Below are 17,816 nucleotides of genomic sequence, written 5' to 3' on the forward strand. Positions count from 1 at the left end.
CACTTTCACTCTGCAGTATTGGCTGAGCTTATTTTCCTGTGCAGGGAGATACAATGTAAATAATGCACCTGGAAGAAGGGAAAAATTGCAAATAATTTTATACTTCTTTGTTGCTTTCCTCTGGCCACAGTACCAGGGACAAGCTTCGGAGTGTTATCAGACACGCACTTCAGCTCCCTGCGTGGGAAGGTGTCTGAAGCCACACTGAAGGCAATTGAGGGAATGGGCTTTAAAAGGATGACCGAGATACAGGCCAAGACCATTCCACACCTGCTGGAAGGAAAGTAAGTTTGCAAGGTCCAGATGATTTTGTATTGCCATAATTATCTGTGCTACCTCTGCTGACTAGTATTCGTCTTGCCATTGCTCATCCATTTCTTCAGAGATTTCATCTCACTTTCTTCTCTCCTGTTCTGTTCTTGCTCTTGTTTCAGAGTGTTCAGTACTTTCACACAAAGCACAATTGGAATGCAATATAAAAACTACACCAAACAATCCAAAAAAAAGAAAATTTTTGCCTTGTTGTTGCTGCTGTTAAAGGGGCCCTGGGCCACTATTTATCGAAGTCGAGAAATGCAGTTGAAGTTAAATTAGGCTTTCAGAAATATTTTGCCGCAAGAAAGCTCTTCAATGTACTCAGCAGAAGTGGAGTTATCGGCAATCCGACGTAGAGTTTATGGTGCTTCTGCTCCTTCTTCAATTGTGCTGTGAAGGCTACGGCAGAGCACGGTGTGCCCACAACACTCCCCCTACTGAACATCACCGTGGCGCATGGTTCAAATTTGATTTTGGTTGTTCACCTAGACGCCGCGATTTCCAATTTTGCCGCCTACAACCTGCCAGACATGCCAAACGCAGTTGTCCTCAGCGGACCTCAGTGCGCTCAGCCAACGAACTCACTGTGGCACCCCCCGGCGGCTATGGTATTTATGCTACATAGCAGACCGCAGATACATGCAACTACAGCATTTGCTTTGTGCATGGCAGGGCTAGACTACATACTCGCACTCGTGGACTCATGTCTGGCAGTGCTAAGTGGTGTGGACCGGCTTTGTCCTGTACCAGCTTGACCAACGGATTGTAGCCACATGCGTTGTGCGCATCTTGAAGTGCTATCAATAGCTCGATAATTACGAAGCGAAGTCTACCAAGGCGGCTAACCAGTAGCGGCCAGGAGTGAGTGCGCGCTGGCAAGTGTGTGTGTGGTCATGTGGTTAGAGGGTAGTTGAGTGTCCCAAACTAGTCGAAATTAGCAAGAACCGACGACTACCACACAAATAAGCAGGGCGGCCAAACTTTAATTCTTATGCGGGCGGCCACAGCCGAGCGTGTGCAGGCGATTGTTGGCTTCTTCCGGAAATATGTAAAAATATGAAATTCGAAAGCAGATTTTTACTTACTTCAGGCTGTTTATTAAACTGTGTCAATAAATACGTACAGTAACAGCAGGAAAAAGCACATTGATTCAAACACCCTTTTTGATTGATGTCAGCTATTGGCCTGTGGCAGACTTTTCTTCTTCTGGCGCACCGCTAGTTTAGGACATGAGCAAGTAGTGGGGTACAGCTTAAGAGAGAAAGAAGAGGAGTTGGAAACGATGGAGTCAATAAAGTGAAGGAATTTATAAATAAAACCGCCGTGCTCTTATCTGTGCTTGATGATTCCACAGGCCAATATAGCAGCTTACCTGCCGTGGTTGCTTAGTGGCTATTGTGTTGGGCTGCTAAACACGAGGTCACGGGTTCAAATCCTGGACACTGCGGCTGCATTTTGATGGGGGCGAAAGGCAAAAACACCCGTATACTTAGATTTAGGTGCACGTTAAAGATCCCCAGGTGGTCCAAATTACCGAAGTTCCGCGCATCGGCATGCCTCATAATCAGATCATGGTTTTGGCATGTAAAACTCCCTAATTTAGTCCACTTTTTTTGCCAATAGCAGCTATGTATGAGAATGTGCTATCTTACGAAATAAAGCATCCAGAAAAGAGTGAAGAGCAGACTCCTGTTGAAAAGAGAGTGCTTGAGAGAAAGGTGACTTTGCGTCCCACTTGCGAGGTCTACGCACCGCACAGGACTGCAAAATTTGGCTGAGATGTTCCCAGCAACATGTGCTATTCGCAGACTGCTTGTTTTTCACCAGCCCGGGGGATGGTCGAGGGCCCCTGCAAGCAAGAATTTTTGAAATTGCCTTACATCTGAAGTCATCCTGCTCAGACACATGAAATCAGTAACATAATTTTCCCAACGCAATGTTTTTCCTTCCTCCTCCTTCTTCTTCTTCATCTTATTTTAATTTATTTCCTTGTGGTTTGTTTGTTAGGGGGCTGGCTCTGAGTCCATTGTATTCCATTACATAAAATTTTGTTGTGTAAACTTAATTTAAGCAAGTCAATTGTGGTCATTTATTTGACACGGTTACTGTTATTTGCACATGTGGCGAAGGATTAAAAGCTGGTTGCTGCTCAAAAGCAAAACTGTCACAAACGTGCAGTGCCTGCTGTTCAAAGCACAAGCACACCCGGAGTATGCTGCTTACCATGTACTGAACAGGTGTGCCGAAAGCTGTGCAGTGTACTTCCATTTGGATAGCTTGTTTGGGGACTCAGTTGACTCTTGAAATTCTAACACACAATCTCTCCTGTGTAATGAAGAAAAGCACCAGTAGGTGTTAGGGTGTACCACATCCCTTCTTCAATTCATCCTATATTTGCTCTGGACAACTAAAATATCTTACTGCAAATTGCTGCATGTGTAAAGCTCTTCGTGTTGAATGGAAGATAGTTAACTCAACTGAGTAATGCTCAAAATTCAACCAAAAATAAGAAAAAAAATTTTCAGGGCCCACGTACCCCCTTAAAGAAAAAAAAAGGCTGTTATCTTTGTTAGTCACAGTGACTGGGTAGCAGACAGAAAGAAATCTATTGCTTTCACGGTTTTGTTAACACTTTCCTGTCCGTGTCTATTCCTTTCGGTAGCCTGCTATTTGTATTTCAAATTCAGATTTGTATTTTGCCACTTTCCGAGCAGCCTTGAACAGCCAGAATCATTTATTGGGTAATTAGGAACCGTTTAGTCCGTTTCGGTTTTCTTTTTCCTCCATGCACGGATTTTTAAAAAGCCTCCCGATAAGGTGGCATGGTCGGTCTTATGAGTGCCCATAGGTTCCAAAATGGTGTCGGCACCACATGCTTGCACATTGCATTTCAAAATTGCATTTCTACCTATTCCTGTTAATCTACACATGAGTTTTTGGACTTCGAAAACGCTACTGACGTGGAAGAACACTTAAACTCTTCAGACGGAGTTTTGCTTTCTTCGCCGCACTGTTTCAAAGCTGTTGTACACAGATATTAAGATTTCTTGCGTCTTCTCAAGGTCACGGTTCTTACCTGCAGGGTGTTCCCATTTTTTGGTCTGGGTCATTTTCTGACGGCCACGCAGGGTGTCAAGTTTGGCTCACCATCATGCTGGGACTAGTTACCAGAGTTGGCATTTTCATTTATATCTAAAGAAAAGCTTGGCACCGAGAGGTTATATTTACTGGTATATTGCACAGGGTCCTTTGCATTGAAAATGTATGTTCTGAAATGTTTTAAGGTCATTCTGCCGCAAAGCAACAGTTACCTTTTTATATAACATTTTTCTACATAATGTTTGTTTACATTTTCTTTTACAAAGACTGTTTAATAAACATGTTGTTTGGGACTAGTGCTGTCGGAAAGAGCATTTTTTCCTCTTCAGTATCAAGCACGTCCTGTAATAGAAAAACTCCTCTTCCCAGGGCAGGAAAGTGCTAAGTACTTGTCATCACTGTCATATCTCTCCTTCTTTTTAGTTTTCTTCAAAGTGAAAAGATTCAATTTACCCAGCTTTCTGTACACTAGGCCAGTATTAGTTTTAAAACTGGTTCCTTATTTGGCACCCCTGTGAGCACTTGTTACCACAGCCTCCTGTATTTTCACAGTGCCTTCCCAGTTGCTCTGCAATGCATGGGAGCCACCAGTTCTATGTGGCCACGTCACATTGCCAGGCATTTTATACCTCTTGTTACATCATGGACAACTTTTACCATGCATTGTTGCCTCTTCTTTGCTTCTATGTGGCATGCAATGAAAAAAATTGGCATAACCCTAACCGTGTCCCATGGATTGTGAACAAATAGTACTGGGAAATTGGCACCCCCCCAAGTGACCCCTACTTTTGGCATCACTGGACAGGCATTGAGAAAATACAGGAGGCTGTGCCATAGGCAGCTTGGTTGGTTGCTGTTCACTTACCACAAGGTTTTCAACACCTACACCAGGCACTCTGGATGCCTGATGGGTTGCAGGGAGACTGGACTCAATTAACAACACTATCAGGCTCCAGGAACACTTGCACATGTGTTTGCATTTGTCCTGTGTACACACGAGAATGTTAGGAGCTGTTCTCTTCGATCGCCCACATTGATAGGAGACCATGATCCAAAGGCTTTGTTTTGAGTGCTTGTCTTGATGCAAATGGTGCAGCTGTGAGTATAAGTGCAGCTGTGGCTTTGTTATAAGCCACTGGACTTGAAACACAACTTTACACATGCCACAATCAGTGTACTTATATCTACGCACCTCCTTCTTTAATCATCATCATTCCTTTTCTTTCCGATCCTGCTTCCTCAGTGCGTAGTAGCAGGCCATAGTAAGCTGTAAACCTCTCTGCTTCTTTTTTTTTTTTTTTGTAAATAAAATTCCTTGCTCTTTCTCTCTCTCTGCGCTGCTTCCTTTCCAGGGATGTGGTGGCTGCTGCTAAAACAGGCAGTGGCAAAACACTAGCATTTCTCATCCCCGCCGTGGAACTCCTGTCCAAGCTGAAGTTCATGCCTCGCAATGGCACGGGGGCGCTGGTGATTGCACCAACACGGGAGCTGGCTATGCAGACCTTTGGCGTGCTCCAGGAGCTGCTCTCCGGCCAGAACCAGACGCTGGGACTCATCATGGGAGGCACCAACCGGCAGTCCGAGGCGAGCAAGTTGGCCAAGGGTGTCAACTTTCTCGTTGCTACGCCAGGCCGTTTGCTTGATCATTTGCAGGTTTGTCGATTTATCATTGATGTGCGCATTGTACACTACCCCTCATGGATGAAGGGAAAGTGAAAAGGGGCCCTGATGTTGCTCACAACGAAGCCAAACCATACCTCCAACTTATCGGGCAACTCCTCTTCTCTGCCTGCCCTTTCTCATGTCAGAGTCTAGTGCACCATGCTGACCTTAAGGCCATGTCAGAGGGAGTAACCAGCTTTTTAGCAATCATTGTTTTTGCTCTGTAAACAACAAAAACGAAGGCTAAAATGACACATGACGTCCGCCATAATTTTCACAATGCATCTGGGATCATTGAAGCCTATCCTCGCCATTTTTCTTCCCCTATATCACCATCGTTAGTCTTACTTGGTCTGTTTAATGGTCAGTGCTTTTCCTAATGCCCTGCTCCTGTTCTGTGGCAACAGCCCCAAGCCTTCGCTAACAAGTTTCCGAATTGCACTTGTCTATATGCTTTCTTATTTGTCTTAGACACCCATTTTTTTTCCTGTAACAGGGGATATGCAAAACTCTGCAAGTGTACTTCAAGTGTTCACTTACTGTCCACAATATTTCCGGCCGAAAATGAAGTACTAGTATTGACCTTTTTCAAGGAAATAATGCACTCCATCGAGCATTTTCCATGCGCCCGGTGTATGGTGCTCTCTTGTGCTCTCTTGTCCGCATCTCACCCAGCTGCCCATATGAGACACACAGACCAGATGATCCCAAGCTGGTGTTTTTCAAGGATGTTTTAAGAAAAAAATTGCTGGAGTGAAAAAGATGTCTCAAAGTGAAGCCAAACTGCCTTCGTCTAAGGAGGAGCCTAATAAAGTATTAGCTTATAGTAAAGGAAGACAAGCGCTTTCCTCACGCTCCACACAAATCTAATAGTATGGCTAATTTTGCTGTACAGATACTGGTCGGCGTGTGTCTTTGTGTTACTGTGTTTAGGGTGAAGCCTGAATGTCTTGGCAAATTTAATTGGGGTTCATATAATAAATAGTCAACCGAAGGTAATACTTTCGTCAAGAACAACCAGTTTTCATTTTCTAATTAGCCTAGCATCTACATTAAAAGAGCAAAAGCATTTGATTTGTAAGTGGACACCACTGGAGTAGGCTGTATTTCAGAGGTGAAGTATTAGCAAATGCTGGCTTCACCTCAGCTGGTAAAAAGCTGCGGGAGCTTCCACACCAGCAAATTTTTTTTCAAAACTCCATGATTTTCCTCCGCTTTGCTGGTCATAACACAAGAAAAGACGTCCGAGTTTCTAAGTTTCTGATAACAGTAAAATTTCTTGCTGCCTGAAAGACCGGTGCCACAGGTGGTGTTAAAGGGACACTAAAGGCAAGTACTAAGTCAACATGGACTGTTAAAATACCATTCCAGAAACCTCGCAGCGATTGTTTCATGCCAAGAAACGACTTCATTTTAAAGAGAAAATTACGTCTGGAGGGCACTGATACCTTTGATGCAATTCAAATTGCCTGTCTCCAAGCGGGGGGTGGTGACATGCATATGCCATCTCCACCCTCTACAGCCGTCTGTGAGTAAAATGGCACCCTACAGATGGCGCTACAGATTTTTAGGCAAAATGCAAATGCACAGTCATGGAGAAACAGAGTCAAGACAGAGCTTTGGATTTGCCACTGCAACTGCGTTTGCTTAAGTGGCCTGCACCATTCAGGCACTCACATAGACGTGGAAATCTCTACTACTTTCATTTTGTGGGAGCAAAACCAGCGCAGCTCTGCGTGATAACAAAACTACTGAAAGTCGAAGGCGCGGGCGGTGCAGAGTCGAGCGAAAATTAAACTATTTGACCGCCCGCAGCGTTGCCAAGGGTAACAGCAATGAGTTCTTTTTTTTATAAACATTGAATGTAACTAGACAAGTAGCATTTTCTTACATCTTATAATGCAATGCAGTTATCTTCCTATTACAAGAAGTTGAGCACTAGTGACAGAAATAAAATGAGCAGTGCCATTCGTCATTGTGCTAATAGATTTTGAATGTCCCAGGCAAGTCGCAAATCGTCTCCTGTATATACCTCGATTTCTTGATTACTAAAACTTTGTTCATGATGATATTGATGCCTTAGACATCCTCGAGCATTGATCTATCACTTTAGCTTGACTTAATAGTTGCTCTTAGGGTCCCTTTAACCCTTTGAGGGTCAAATTATTTTGAAAAAAACTTTCCCAGGTGGTCAAATTACTTTATTGCGGATCTTGAATGTACAAAATGTATTAAGTCAGGAATAAATAGTAAAAAATAATTAGGAACAGTATTTTGGTGTCGGCATCACTCAGAACTGCAAAATGTTCAATAGTATTTCCGAGCGTGGTACTCCTTGAAACACGGGTCTACGCACAGCGCCTTATCGCAGTCTGCACACCTAAAATGCATGTCTATTCTCTTGAAGCGAGGAGTTGTGTTGGCGCACACATGACATCTAAGCGTGCGGCTGCCTGAGCAGAGGTCTGAGGCACCCTCTCTCGTAAGCGTGTTGCCACGGAGAGCGAGAATACCTGACGAACGACGCTGATAAGCAAGTTGTGATAAACAAGCTAAGAGCAGTGGCAATCAAGATAGAAATCAACTTCCGCCGCCCCTACCAATTTCAAACGCATCTTGTAAGTGCTGTCAGGATTGGGGGCTCAATCCCATCGCTCGTGGTCCTTTGCCAAGATCGGAATACGGCATGAATTCGAAGGTAGCTGGCCCATGCCGTTGTCCAACTTATTTACGCTGAGGTCGTTGATGAAGTGAAGAACTGTTTCTCATCGAGAACGAGGAAAATGGGTTTATTTACAGAAATTAAATCAGTCTAACATGACTGCTTGAGAAAAAGAGTATCAGTCCAACATGACTGCATGAGAGAAGTGAATCAGTCTAACATGACTGCTCAAGAGAAGTGTCCCCAGCATGCGCACAACAACAGTTTTTATACACTCGGTCCGCCGGCCATACGAGGCGGCGACTGTTCGTTTACACATCACCAACTCGCCGCTGCTCCACAGATCAGTTTACGTACACAATGGCAACCGCGTTCTGATGCCCGACGCCGGCGTTGGAGGGGTGCCGTTCCGGGAAGTATCGGCGCCCATCGAGGGTAGCTCGTTGTCTTGCGTCTGGACGAGCATGAGAAGCACCAAAATACGGCTTCCCCACGGCAGCTTGTCCATGCGTGTCATATCAGGTCCACGTTGGGGAACTCCGAAACCATTGTTCACACACCGAACTCGTCCCGTCACAATGTCGATGGGGCTGGTGGAAGGAGGCGGTTTTCAGCACAAAGGCCGCTTCTTCGAACGCCTCCTAGCTGCAGTGACGGAGAGGGTGCGGAATGCGCGTCTTGCCCCCTTGTCGTAATTGGGTGGCAATTTCGCCTTGCAGCTCGCCATTCTTAACAGTGCTAAGAGGTGGCAGCACCTCCCAATGAGCGCTCATCGTCATTATGGCGCGAAATTTCAAACGGAGGGTTGGTACCATACCCGTACAGCAAAGACCTTGCGGGACAGAAAACCGCCGCCGTACATGTACGGCTAAAACCTTCAAAGGGTTAAATTTCTCAGAAATGTGATCAGGGCACTTTGAGATAGGCACTCACTTTGTGCCATGTATTTTGCATAATAGTGGTCAAGCTGTCTTCTGTGGTGATGTAACAAGTATGATTAAATATAGGCTGTATCTGTCTTTTTTTTTGTTATTTTTTTCAGAATTCGTCTGAATTTGTGTACAAAAACCTACAATGCCTCATAATTGATGAGGCCGATCGCATACTTGACATTGGCTTTGAAGAGGAAGTGAAACAAATCCTCAGAATTTTGCCAAGTAAGTGTTGTTGCCTTTCAAGACTTCTTGTCACTGTAGATTGCTCGCTTCGTCTTTGTAAACATTCGTTATAGCTTCTTCAATGCTATCGCCTTCACTGTTGTAAGGTGAGGAAGTTCAGGGCAGTTTTGCGAAAGCTGTCGCTGTGGCAAGCTTATTCTTTGGAACATTGTATTTTTTAAGCTTACTCTTTTGTGTGATGCAAGTGCACATTTTGCATTCAAATTGATCTCCAAATTACTAGCTTTGTCAGGCTTAAACCAAGAAATTGTCTGTTCGTTTTAAAAAGTTAGAAGTTAGCTTCTGCATTGTTCACTTCAGAAGAGCAAATAATTGTGTAGAAGCATACAGGTCTTTGCCAATGATGTTTAATTTGCAAAACATGTAAAAATGTGTGGACCGTAGTTTCATTGAGGAGTTTTCACCAAGCTTTGCAGTTGCTGTCACTCCTTTTGATCACACCTTCGCAACCTGGCTTGTGTGCGCCAATGACACTCTTGGTAGATGTCAAAATAAAACAGTTGATAAAGGCCAGTGTGTCCCGTTGCTGTTTCTGTTATTTGATTCCCATTTTTCTCACCTTATCTTACCTTATCTTGAAAGCATTGTAGGCCAGTACATTAGTTTCTTTTTCTTTTTTTTTCCAGCTGCGTCTTTGTTCAATACCATTCAAAGAATGAGCACACTAGTACCACTTGGGATAAAGAAACGAAGCAGGTTTTCTTTATTCATCACCTATTCATTAACATGCATTAATTATGTACAGGGCTATTTACTGTGAAGGGAAACACTTCACTAGTGTTATGTTCAATCGAATATCCCTTTCAAGCACTGTGTGTGCCATTGTACTAGCCAAGCTCAAAAGAAAAAAACATTGATGAAAATAATTAGGTTTAAGATGTGTTGAATTCGTCTTGAGAAACTTATTGGCCCTTTGATGCAAATTTTAATATGTGCAAAGTGTATAAGTGAAAGATGTTGAAAGGTAGACAGACACCTAGGTGCTTGCTCTTGGTGACAGTATGCCGTGATGCAACATGTTCGCTTCCTTCATTGTTTCCGACTGTTTTACATCAGGCATATTTTTCCAGTGTCTTCAATTTGCTGAATGGGTGATTTCTAAGTATGTTAGACGTAGTTGATGTTCTCATATCTGATGTTCCTGTGAAGAGTTCATGCATGGAGTCATTAATTTGTAAACTTGACAACCTACTGAATATAGGAAAATTCTTAGTCTGTTCTGCTGTAGTGCACTTCTATTGATCCTGAAGGTAAAAGAAATATGTTGAAACTGTATTAGCGATGGACAGAATTAATTGGCATCTAAAGTATGTAGAAGTTCAACACTGGTACTTTACGGAAAAAAATGACTGACATTATGCTGCAGGCAGATACTACCTATTAGGTTGGTCAGATGCTTGCTCTGTGCTCTTTCCTATGCCACTTTGTTATGGTGGAGGGGCTTGAAGTAATTTCAAGCAAAAGCTTGCATGGGAAGAGGTGTTGAATTCCATAACCACTGTTGAAGTCTGCTGTTTTCTTAATGTTGGCAGAACGGAGACAGACAATGCTATTCAGTGCTACGCTGACAAAGAAGACTGAGGACCTCGTGAAAGTTGCACTCAAGAGTGAGCCTCTGTACATTGGCGTGGACGAGAGTAAAGATCAAGCTACAGTTGAAGGCCTTGAACAGGTATACCTACCTATCTACATTCCTTGGTTCCTTGCACTTTGACCAACACCTCAGCGCCCTAAAAAAGAAAGATTAGATGGCTGTACCTTTACAATTTTTGTGCCGAAAAAGATATACAAATCTCACACATAGTCTGGGTGCAGAATTAACAAGAACCTCAACCTTTTCTATGAAGTTATCTTTACCAAAAATGTTGAGAGACCTTTGAAAGCGTAACCTACCAGTCTATTAACCTCATTTGCTTATTACCTAAATGCCTCTGGCTATTCTTTTTTTTTAAACTCGGATCCTTGTGTGCGAGTTTCATTTGACCAGTCATAAATTGGCCAGCACTGCCTAGATTTTAGTTCCTTATAATGTTCCTTCCTTATAAACAGGGACAAGGGAGAACCATAGAGCACTATCTCTACCTACTCAAACGCTGGATTGACCTGTGCAGCTGTCATTATGAGACAGTTAACGACGTATGTTCACTCTGTTGGCTGATGCATTATATTCGGGCATTGCCTGATGAAACAGGAAAAAAATAATTGTTTCAGGCACTGCTTACCTCAGTGATGCATTTGTTTACTATAACATTAGTGCTTGTTTTTAAAACAAGTAAGTGTCCTGAGGCTCTGGAGAAACACTTTTCCTCATTACGGTGCTGTGATTGTTATGTTACACATGTACATCGCCTGATTTTAGGCCTGTTTACAGCCATGTTGTATCTATAAAAAAAAATTTCATATCCTTCTAGTTTCATATCCTAAATTTCATATCCTAAAGTTTTCACCAAACAATTCTTGAAGTTCTCCGGACTCTGTGGACACCTCGCTTTCAGGTGGGACATTCCATTTTCCTGGGAACCGCACCTTTTCTCCACCCGCCACGTCGCCGCCGCGCTAAGCCTAGCTGGCCGGTCGTTCAGCCTCCGACTGCACCGATTGGGTCTCGGCGGCGTGTCGCGCCTCGGCGCGCGGCGTTTACATCTCCTACCAGAGTGATCCCGCACCTCTGTCTTCGCTATGGAGATCCAGGTCGCCGGCCAGGATATTTCGCCAGATGAAGTGACCGCCCAGTCTGGCTGGGTCACTGCACGATCCCGCCGCTCAAAACGCGGCACCGACAACTTGACCCAGGCCAATGGATCATCTCAAGCCCCAAGTAGCCGGCCCCGCTCTCGGGCGAGGCAGCCCGTTAAAGCTCAAGTTTTGAAGGCGGGCCGCATGCCGCCGCTTCCGACGGAGGACATCAAGATTGTCATCCGCCCCAAGGGCGCCCTTCATATAGCCAAGATCGGCAGTCCCGTGGTAACCACCGCAATTCTCCGAGCAGCGAACCTCACGGACGAAGAAAGCTCAGAAGACACTGTCTGCCCGAATACGCAACAAAACATCGTTGTCGTCAGTACACCTCGCCCGGACCATGCAGACCGGTACGCTCGCATCCGCTCTATCCATGTGAACGGCGTCAACCACGAGGTCAATGCATACGAAACCGCAGCTGAGCACACGACGAAAGGGGTCATCCGTGGGATCCCACTCACGGAGACTCCCCAGCAGATCCACAACAAAATTGTCACTGCCCGAAATCCGACAGCCTTGGCAGCCAAGCGCATCGCTTCAACTACAACAGTGATCGTCGCTTTTGACGGACTGGATGTGCCTTATCAGGTCTGCTACGGTTCCACGTTACTCCCATGTTCGCTATATCGGAAGCAAATTGACATTTGTTACCAGTGTGGCCGCCTCGGACACCGTATGGACGTTTGTCCCTACCCAAATAACAAGATATGCCGGGGCTGCGGTGTCCGCAACCCCCCCGCCGACCATAACTGTAACCCTAAGTGCTCGCTCTGTGGTGGTCCCCATCTCACCGCGGACAAAAGCTGTGCCGCTCGATATAAAACCCCGTACGTCATCCGCAAGCGTATCGGAGAACAACGAACAACCAGCCAAGCCACCTATAAACAAGCCGGCCCCTCCACCCTCAGCACCAGAACCAGGCCACGCTCCCGCACACCGTCAAGGGGGAGCCGTTCCCGCTCCAGAACTCCATCTCGATCCAGGCAACAACGCTCAAGATCCCGGTCTGCATCGGCTTCACGCATCACATCTACCAACAACAGCAAGGTGAGCTTCGCAGACGCTCTCATGGGCACCTCGCGAGAGGGTCGTAAGATCGACAACACACAAGTCACCTACCCTCCTCTTTCACCAGAAAACCCAGAAATAGCTCAGCTTAAGCGCGAGAACGCCATCCTACGTGATCTCCTAACTAAACTCTCGCAGGAGGTTAGAGACCTCAAACAGTCCCAAACACCAGCCCCTACACCTATCGCACAGAACGTCCCTGCCGCTAGTCAGGAGGCCCCCTCGACTCCCGCCCCCAAGAAGAGAGCCCTGCAAGATGGAGCCACGGGACAGGTCCGCTCTGAAGTTAAAGACATGCTCATCTCACTTCAAACAACTATTAGCACTTTCCAACATGCTCTGGACTCCATCCAGCAAGCCTTCATTGGTATTGTCCAACGCGTGACCAACCTGGAAACTCATATTCTCACGCCTCCTAGCCATGCCGCCCCCGTCTGCGACCCTTCCGGTACGCCGATGGCGACATCCACCATCTCCCACAATGGCTCACACTAATCAAGACGCCCTCATTTGGCAGTGGAACTGCCGAGGCTTTCATCAAAAACAACCAGTGCTCAATCAATACCTACGCCAACATACCCGCCGCCCGGATGCTATCCTACTTCAAGAAACCAACAACGCCCCGACCACGCTCCCCGGTTATCAAACCTTCCATACCACCCACCCTCTTCGCCGGGTCTCCACCCTAGTACGGCGTCGTATTCCTGTTATTGAACATAATCTCAATAGTCCTCACATCGAACATCTATTCCTCGAATTAATTCCCAATCGTAAACGGAAAGAATGCATCTTCCTTCTGAACATATACAATAGCCCCAAGGATAAAGCAAGGTGTCGCTTCCTCACCCTCTTTAAGAAGGCTCTTCACGTAGCTGGAGCGCACCCCCTACTCATCGGCGGTGATTTCAACCTCGCCCATACAGGCTGGGGCTACGTTCGCACGGAAGCTGCAGCTCGCAACCTCTGGCAAGATTACCACGACTTAGGCCTTACGCTCATCACGGATCCCTCCTTTCCTACACGCCTCGGTACTTCCACTACCCGGGACTCTACCCCCGACCTCACCTTCATCAAACATATCACCAATGCACACTGGACCAATACCCAGCAAGACCTGGGCAGCGACCATTATATCCTTGCTCTCTCTTTACCCCAACTCGCTGCCGCCCCTGCCCCCACTAAAGAATTCACCATTACCGACTGGGATGTTTTTCGAAAAATACGCATAGGTTCTACCTCAGCAGAAGGCATTACCGACATTAACACCTGGATGCAAGCTCTACGCACTGATGTTCAAACGGCCACTCGGGTGGTAACTACAGATGCCTCAGTTGAACGCATGGATAGCCGCCTCGCCCATCTTCTGGAGGCTAAAGCCTCCATCCTAGCTCGATGGAAGGGGCAGCGCCTAAACCGTCGCCTCAGAAGCAAGATCTCGAAACTGAACACAGCCATCGAGGAGCATTGTCAAATCCTCAGCCGGCAACAATGGACTGAGCTGTGTAACACGGTGGATGGACAACTTCATCGCCCTTCCTCGTGGCAACTCCTCAAACATCTGCTTGATAATACCACCACCCGCACCACCCAACAGGATCGGCTGCAGAAGCTCCTTTATACGGAGACCCTTAAGCAAGGTCCACAACAGGTGCTTGACTACCTCTGCACCAGATATATCTCCAGGGGACAAGTCAGTCCACACAGCAATTACATCGGTAGACCCAACCCAACACTAGACGCCGATTTCAGCGTATCTGAAATACACGCCGCTCTACGCAAGCTTAACGGTCGTTCTGCTCCAGGGCCAGACGGGGTCACTAACAAAAGCCTTCGCAATCTCGATGACGAGTCCGTGTCCCATCTGACTGACTACATCAACGATTGCTGGCGCAGTGGTGCCCTTCCAGCCGCCTGGAAGACTGCCAACGTTATCTTAATCCCAAAGCCTGGCAAACCATCTAGCCTCAATAACTTAAGGCCCATCTCCCTCACTTCATGCGTAGGCAAGGTGATGGAACACGCCTTCTTAGCACGCATCAACAGTCACCTCGAGGACAACTCTCTCTATCCCCACACCATCATTGGATTTCGCCCTCACCTTTCTACTCAAGACGCTATGTTGCAGCTCAAACATCAAGTGCTCAACGATCGTTCTCGTAACATGAAAGCCATTCTCGGACTCGACCTCACTCAAGCCTTTGATAACATTTCCCATGCAGCTATCCTTGATCAGGTCTCCAACCTCCAGCTGGGAGAGCGAGCCTACAATTACATCCGTGACTTTCTCTCCAATCGCACGGCTACCCTCTCGGCCGGGGATTTACGATCAGACCAGCTTCCCCTTGGCAGCAAAGGCACCCCGCAAGGTTCCGTTATCTCTCCCATGCTCTTTAACTTAGTCATGATTGGCCTTGCCAAGCAGCTACAGCAAGTCGACAATATCAACCATACCATCTACGCCGACGACATCACCATCTGGTCGTACCGAGGCAGTGATGGTCAAGTGGAATCGGCCCTCCAAACGGCGATTGACACGGTTGAAGCCTATCTCCAAGGGACTGGACTGCGCTGTTCGCCGGCTAAATCGGAGCTTCTGCTATACAAGCCCATTCAGCGGGGTCGCCCTCCCAAACACCAATCTGATCACCGACCCTGTGACGCCATCACCCTACGCCTTCAAGATGGCAGTCCTATCCCAAACGTCCCTAGTATCCGGGTTCTTGGTCTCACCATCTCTACCAACGGCTCCAACGCCTTGGCTCTCAACAAGATCTGTGCCCAATCTCAAAACACCCTACGACTTCTTAAACGTATATCTAACCGTCGAGGAGGACTCAAAGAAGAAAGCCTTCTCCGACTCGTCCAATCCTTTGTCATATGCCACATCACCTACGTTGCTGCGTACCTCAACTGGTACCGGGCTGAGCAGAACAAGCTCGACACCCTCATACGAGGGGTCTACAAGCAAGCACTTGGTCTCCCACATTGCACCAGCACTGAACTCTTCAACCAACTGGGAGTTCACAACAACCTTTCCGAACTCATTGAAGCCCAACAACGCTCTCAGCTTGAACGGCTCACCCATACTGAAACGGGGCGCTTTATTCTGTCCACGCTTGGCTTCACCTACCATCAGCAACAGGGCCCCAAACAACCGATCCCGACCGACATCCGTAGCTGGATCTACATAGACCCTATCCCTAGGAATATGCACCCTGAATATAACAGGGCCCGGCGCCAAGCTCGGGCCGGAGCTATCATAAAAGCCCTTGCCAACGTACCTGGCGTCACATTTGTTGATGCAGCCCGATACTCCCATGGCACACGATTTGTGGCCGTTGCCACACGTGATGGAGCCCTACACCATGCCTGCAGCGTCACTACCCCCACTGCAGAGACGGCTGAAGAAGTGGCCATCGCCCTGGCCACTTTAGATCCCACCTGTCACACCATAGTGTGTGACTCTCGCTCAGCCGTTATTAACTTCAGCAAAGGGCGTATTTGTCCCCAAGCTCTTCGCATCCTCTGCCAGGCACCACATTCTGAAGACAACATCATCTCCCTAACATGGATCCCGGCCCATGCGGGCCCTGTCCACCCACACCTCCCCAATCTCAACGAGGTCACCCACTCCATTGCGCGAGGCCTAGTCAACCGCGCCGGAGTCACTGGAGATGAGTTGGACACCAGGGACAGTCTGACAACTTATAACGATCTTGTTAAGGCCTTTTACCTGAGTCGCCGAATCTTCCCTCCGCCTCACCCAAAGTTCAGCCGGGCGCAGGCTACCACCCTGCGTCTACTACAAACAAACACGTACCCTTCACCCGCCCGCCTCCACCTTATATTTCCGGACGTCTACACTACCCCCAACTGCCGGTGCTGTGGAATTCACCCGGCTACGCTTTCGCATATGCTATGGGAGTGCCCAGCACAGTACGCACAGACTAACACCACGACTCTCTCGGCGAGGTTGCATGAGGCTCTGCGGAGCTCCACCCTCGACGACCAAACCTGGGCGACCCAGCACGCCCGCGAGGCGGCGGCGAGGCAAGCCCTCGACGTCCCTTCGTGGGAGGCGTAGGCCCGGCCACCATAAAGTGCTGGTTCTGCAATAAAAGTTTATTCCTCCTCCTCCTTCTAGTAAAAGTGGGGTTAAAGGTAGTTATTGCACTGATGTGCGACTTTCTCTCTCCTTTCATCTCCACTCTTGCACTGGAAGCTAAATAGGGGAGATAACAAGGGAGCAAGGCTCGCCAAACGCTGCTTCTGGTTCAGGCGTGCGCAGTACTCTTTCGATGTGAGATGACCACTTGAGCGCCTGGAGGCTATGTCACTTGCAGAGACTAATCAGCGCACATGGTTGTCTGATTCTCTTGGCGACGAGAGCACCCCTTGGCAGCTGTGGTATCTACACTCCACAGCACATTGATGCAATATCAGAGGCCATGCTCAGCAAATGCTGTTTCTGAGCGGGGCACGTGTAGACCGGAAGTGCAAAGATGAAATTTTTTTTTCTTTTGTCTTTTTGAAATTGCAGACGTGTATTCTTCACTTATTTAACTCAAAATTTGAATTTATCATATTACTGAGAGTGTTCTTACGATCACAAAACAAGCCAGTAACTATTATTAGGTTTGTCTGCTTGCGATGTAGCTGTGTGACGATATTGCAAAAGAGAGAGCAAGCGATTTTTCGCTGTTTTTGACACGAGATTGTAGGTTCCCTGCTGCATGTAGTGCAGTAATATTTGGTTCACATCTTCAAAGGAACCTGCTCTTCAGATTTACAACATTTTCTTATTATGTTCAAAAAGCATTTTAGGCCACTTTAAACCCTACAGGTCATCAAGGCAGTCTGTCCCAATTACTAGGCTTAAGTGCTTGTAATCCAGCTGGACATAAACCTGTGTGTCAGTTCTATGCTTGTTAATAGAAATAGTGCTATCCTTATAGACCCCTGTAATACCCTATATATTTTTATACCATAAGGTCAACCTGGTGGTAGCTATGGCAATGTGATGATGCAAATTAATGTACACATTATTAGGTCAGGTCATCAGAACACTGTCTTTGGAACATTAGCAATGGACA

The 17,816-nt window shown here is 46.8% G+C and overlaps 1 protein-coding gene across 1 annotated transcript in view; it reads left to right on the forward strand.

Annotated features, from left to right (window-relative positions):
- Positions 1 to 17,816, forward strand: part of pit (probable ATP-dependent RNA helicase pitchoune) — a 34,052-nt gene that overhangs the window by 5,895 nt on the left and 10,341 nt on the right. The window contains exons 4-7 of the mRNA XM_070539059.1: positions 131 to 284; positions 4,767 to 5,067; positions 8,781 to 8,895; positions 10,449 to 10,588. Of these exons, the coding sequence (XP_070395160.1) occupies positions 131 to 284; positions 4,767 to 5,067; positions 8,781 to 8,895; positions 10,449 to 10,588 (710 nt within the window). The remainder of the gene's footprint in view (positions 1 to 130; positions 285 to 4,766; positions 5,068 to 8,780; positions 8,896 to 10,448; positions 10,589 to 17,816) is intronic.

The sequence above is a fragment of the Dermacentor albipictus genome, chromosome 5, assembly GCF_038994185.2.
Source record: "Dermacentor albipictus isolate Rhodes 1998 colony chromosome 5, USDA_Dalb.pri_finalv2, whole genome shotgun sequence".
In the NCBI taxonomy this organism is placed as follows: domain Eukaryota; kingdom Metazoa; phylum Arthropoda; class Arachnida; order Ixodida; family Ixodidae; genus Dermacentor; species Dermacentor albipictus.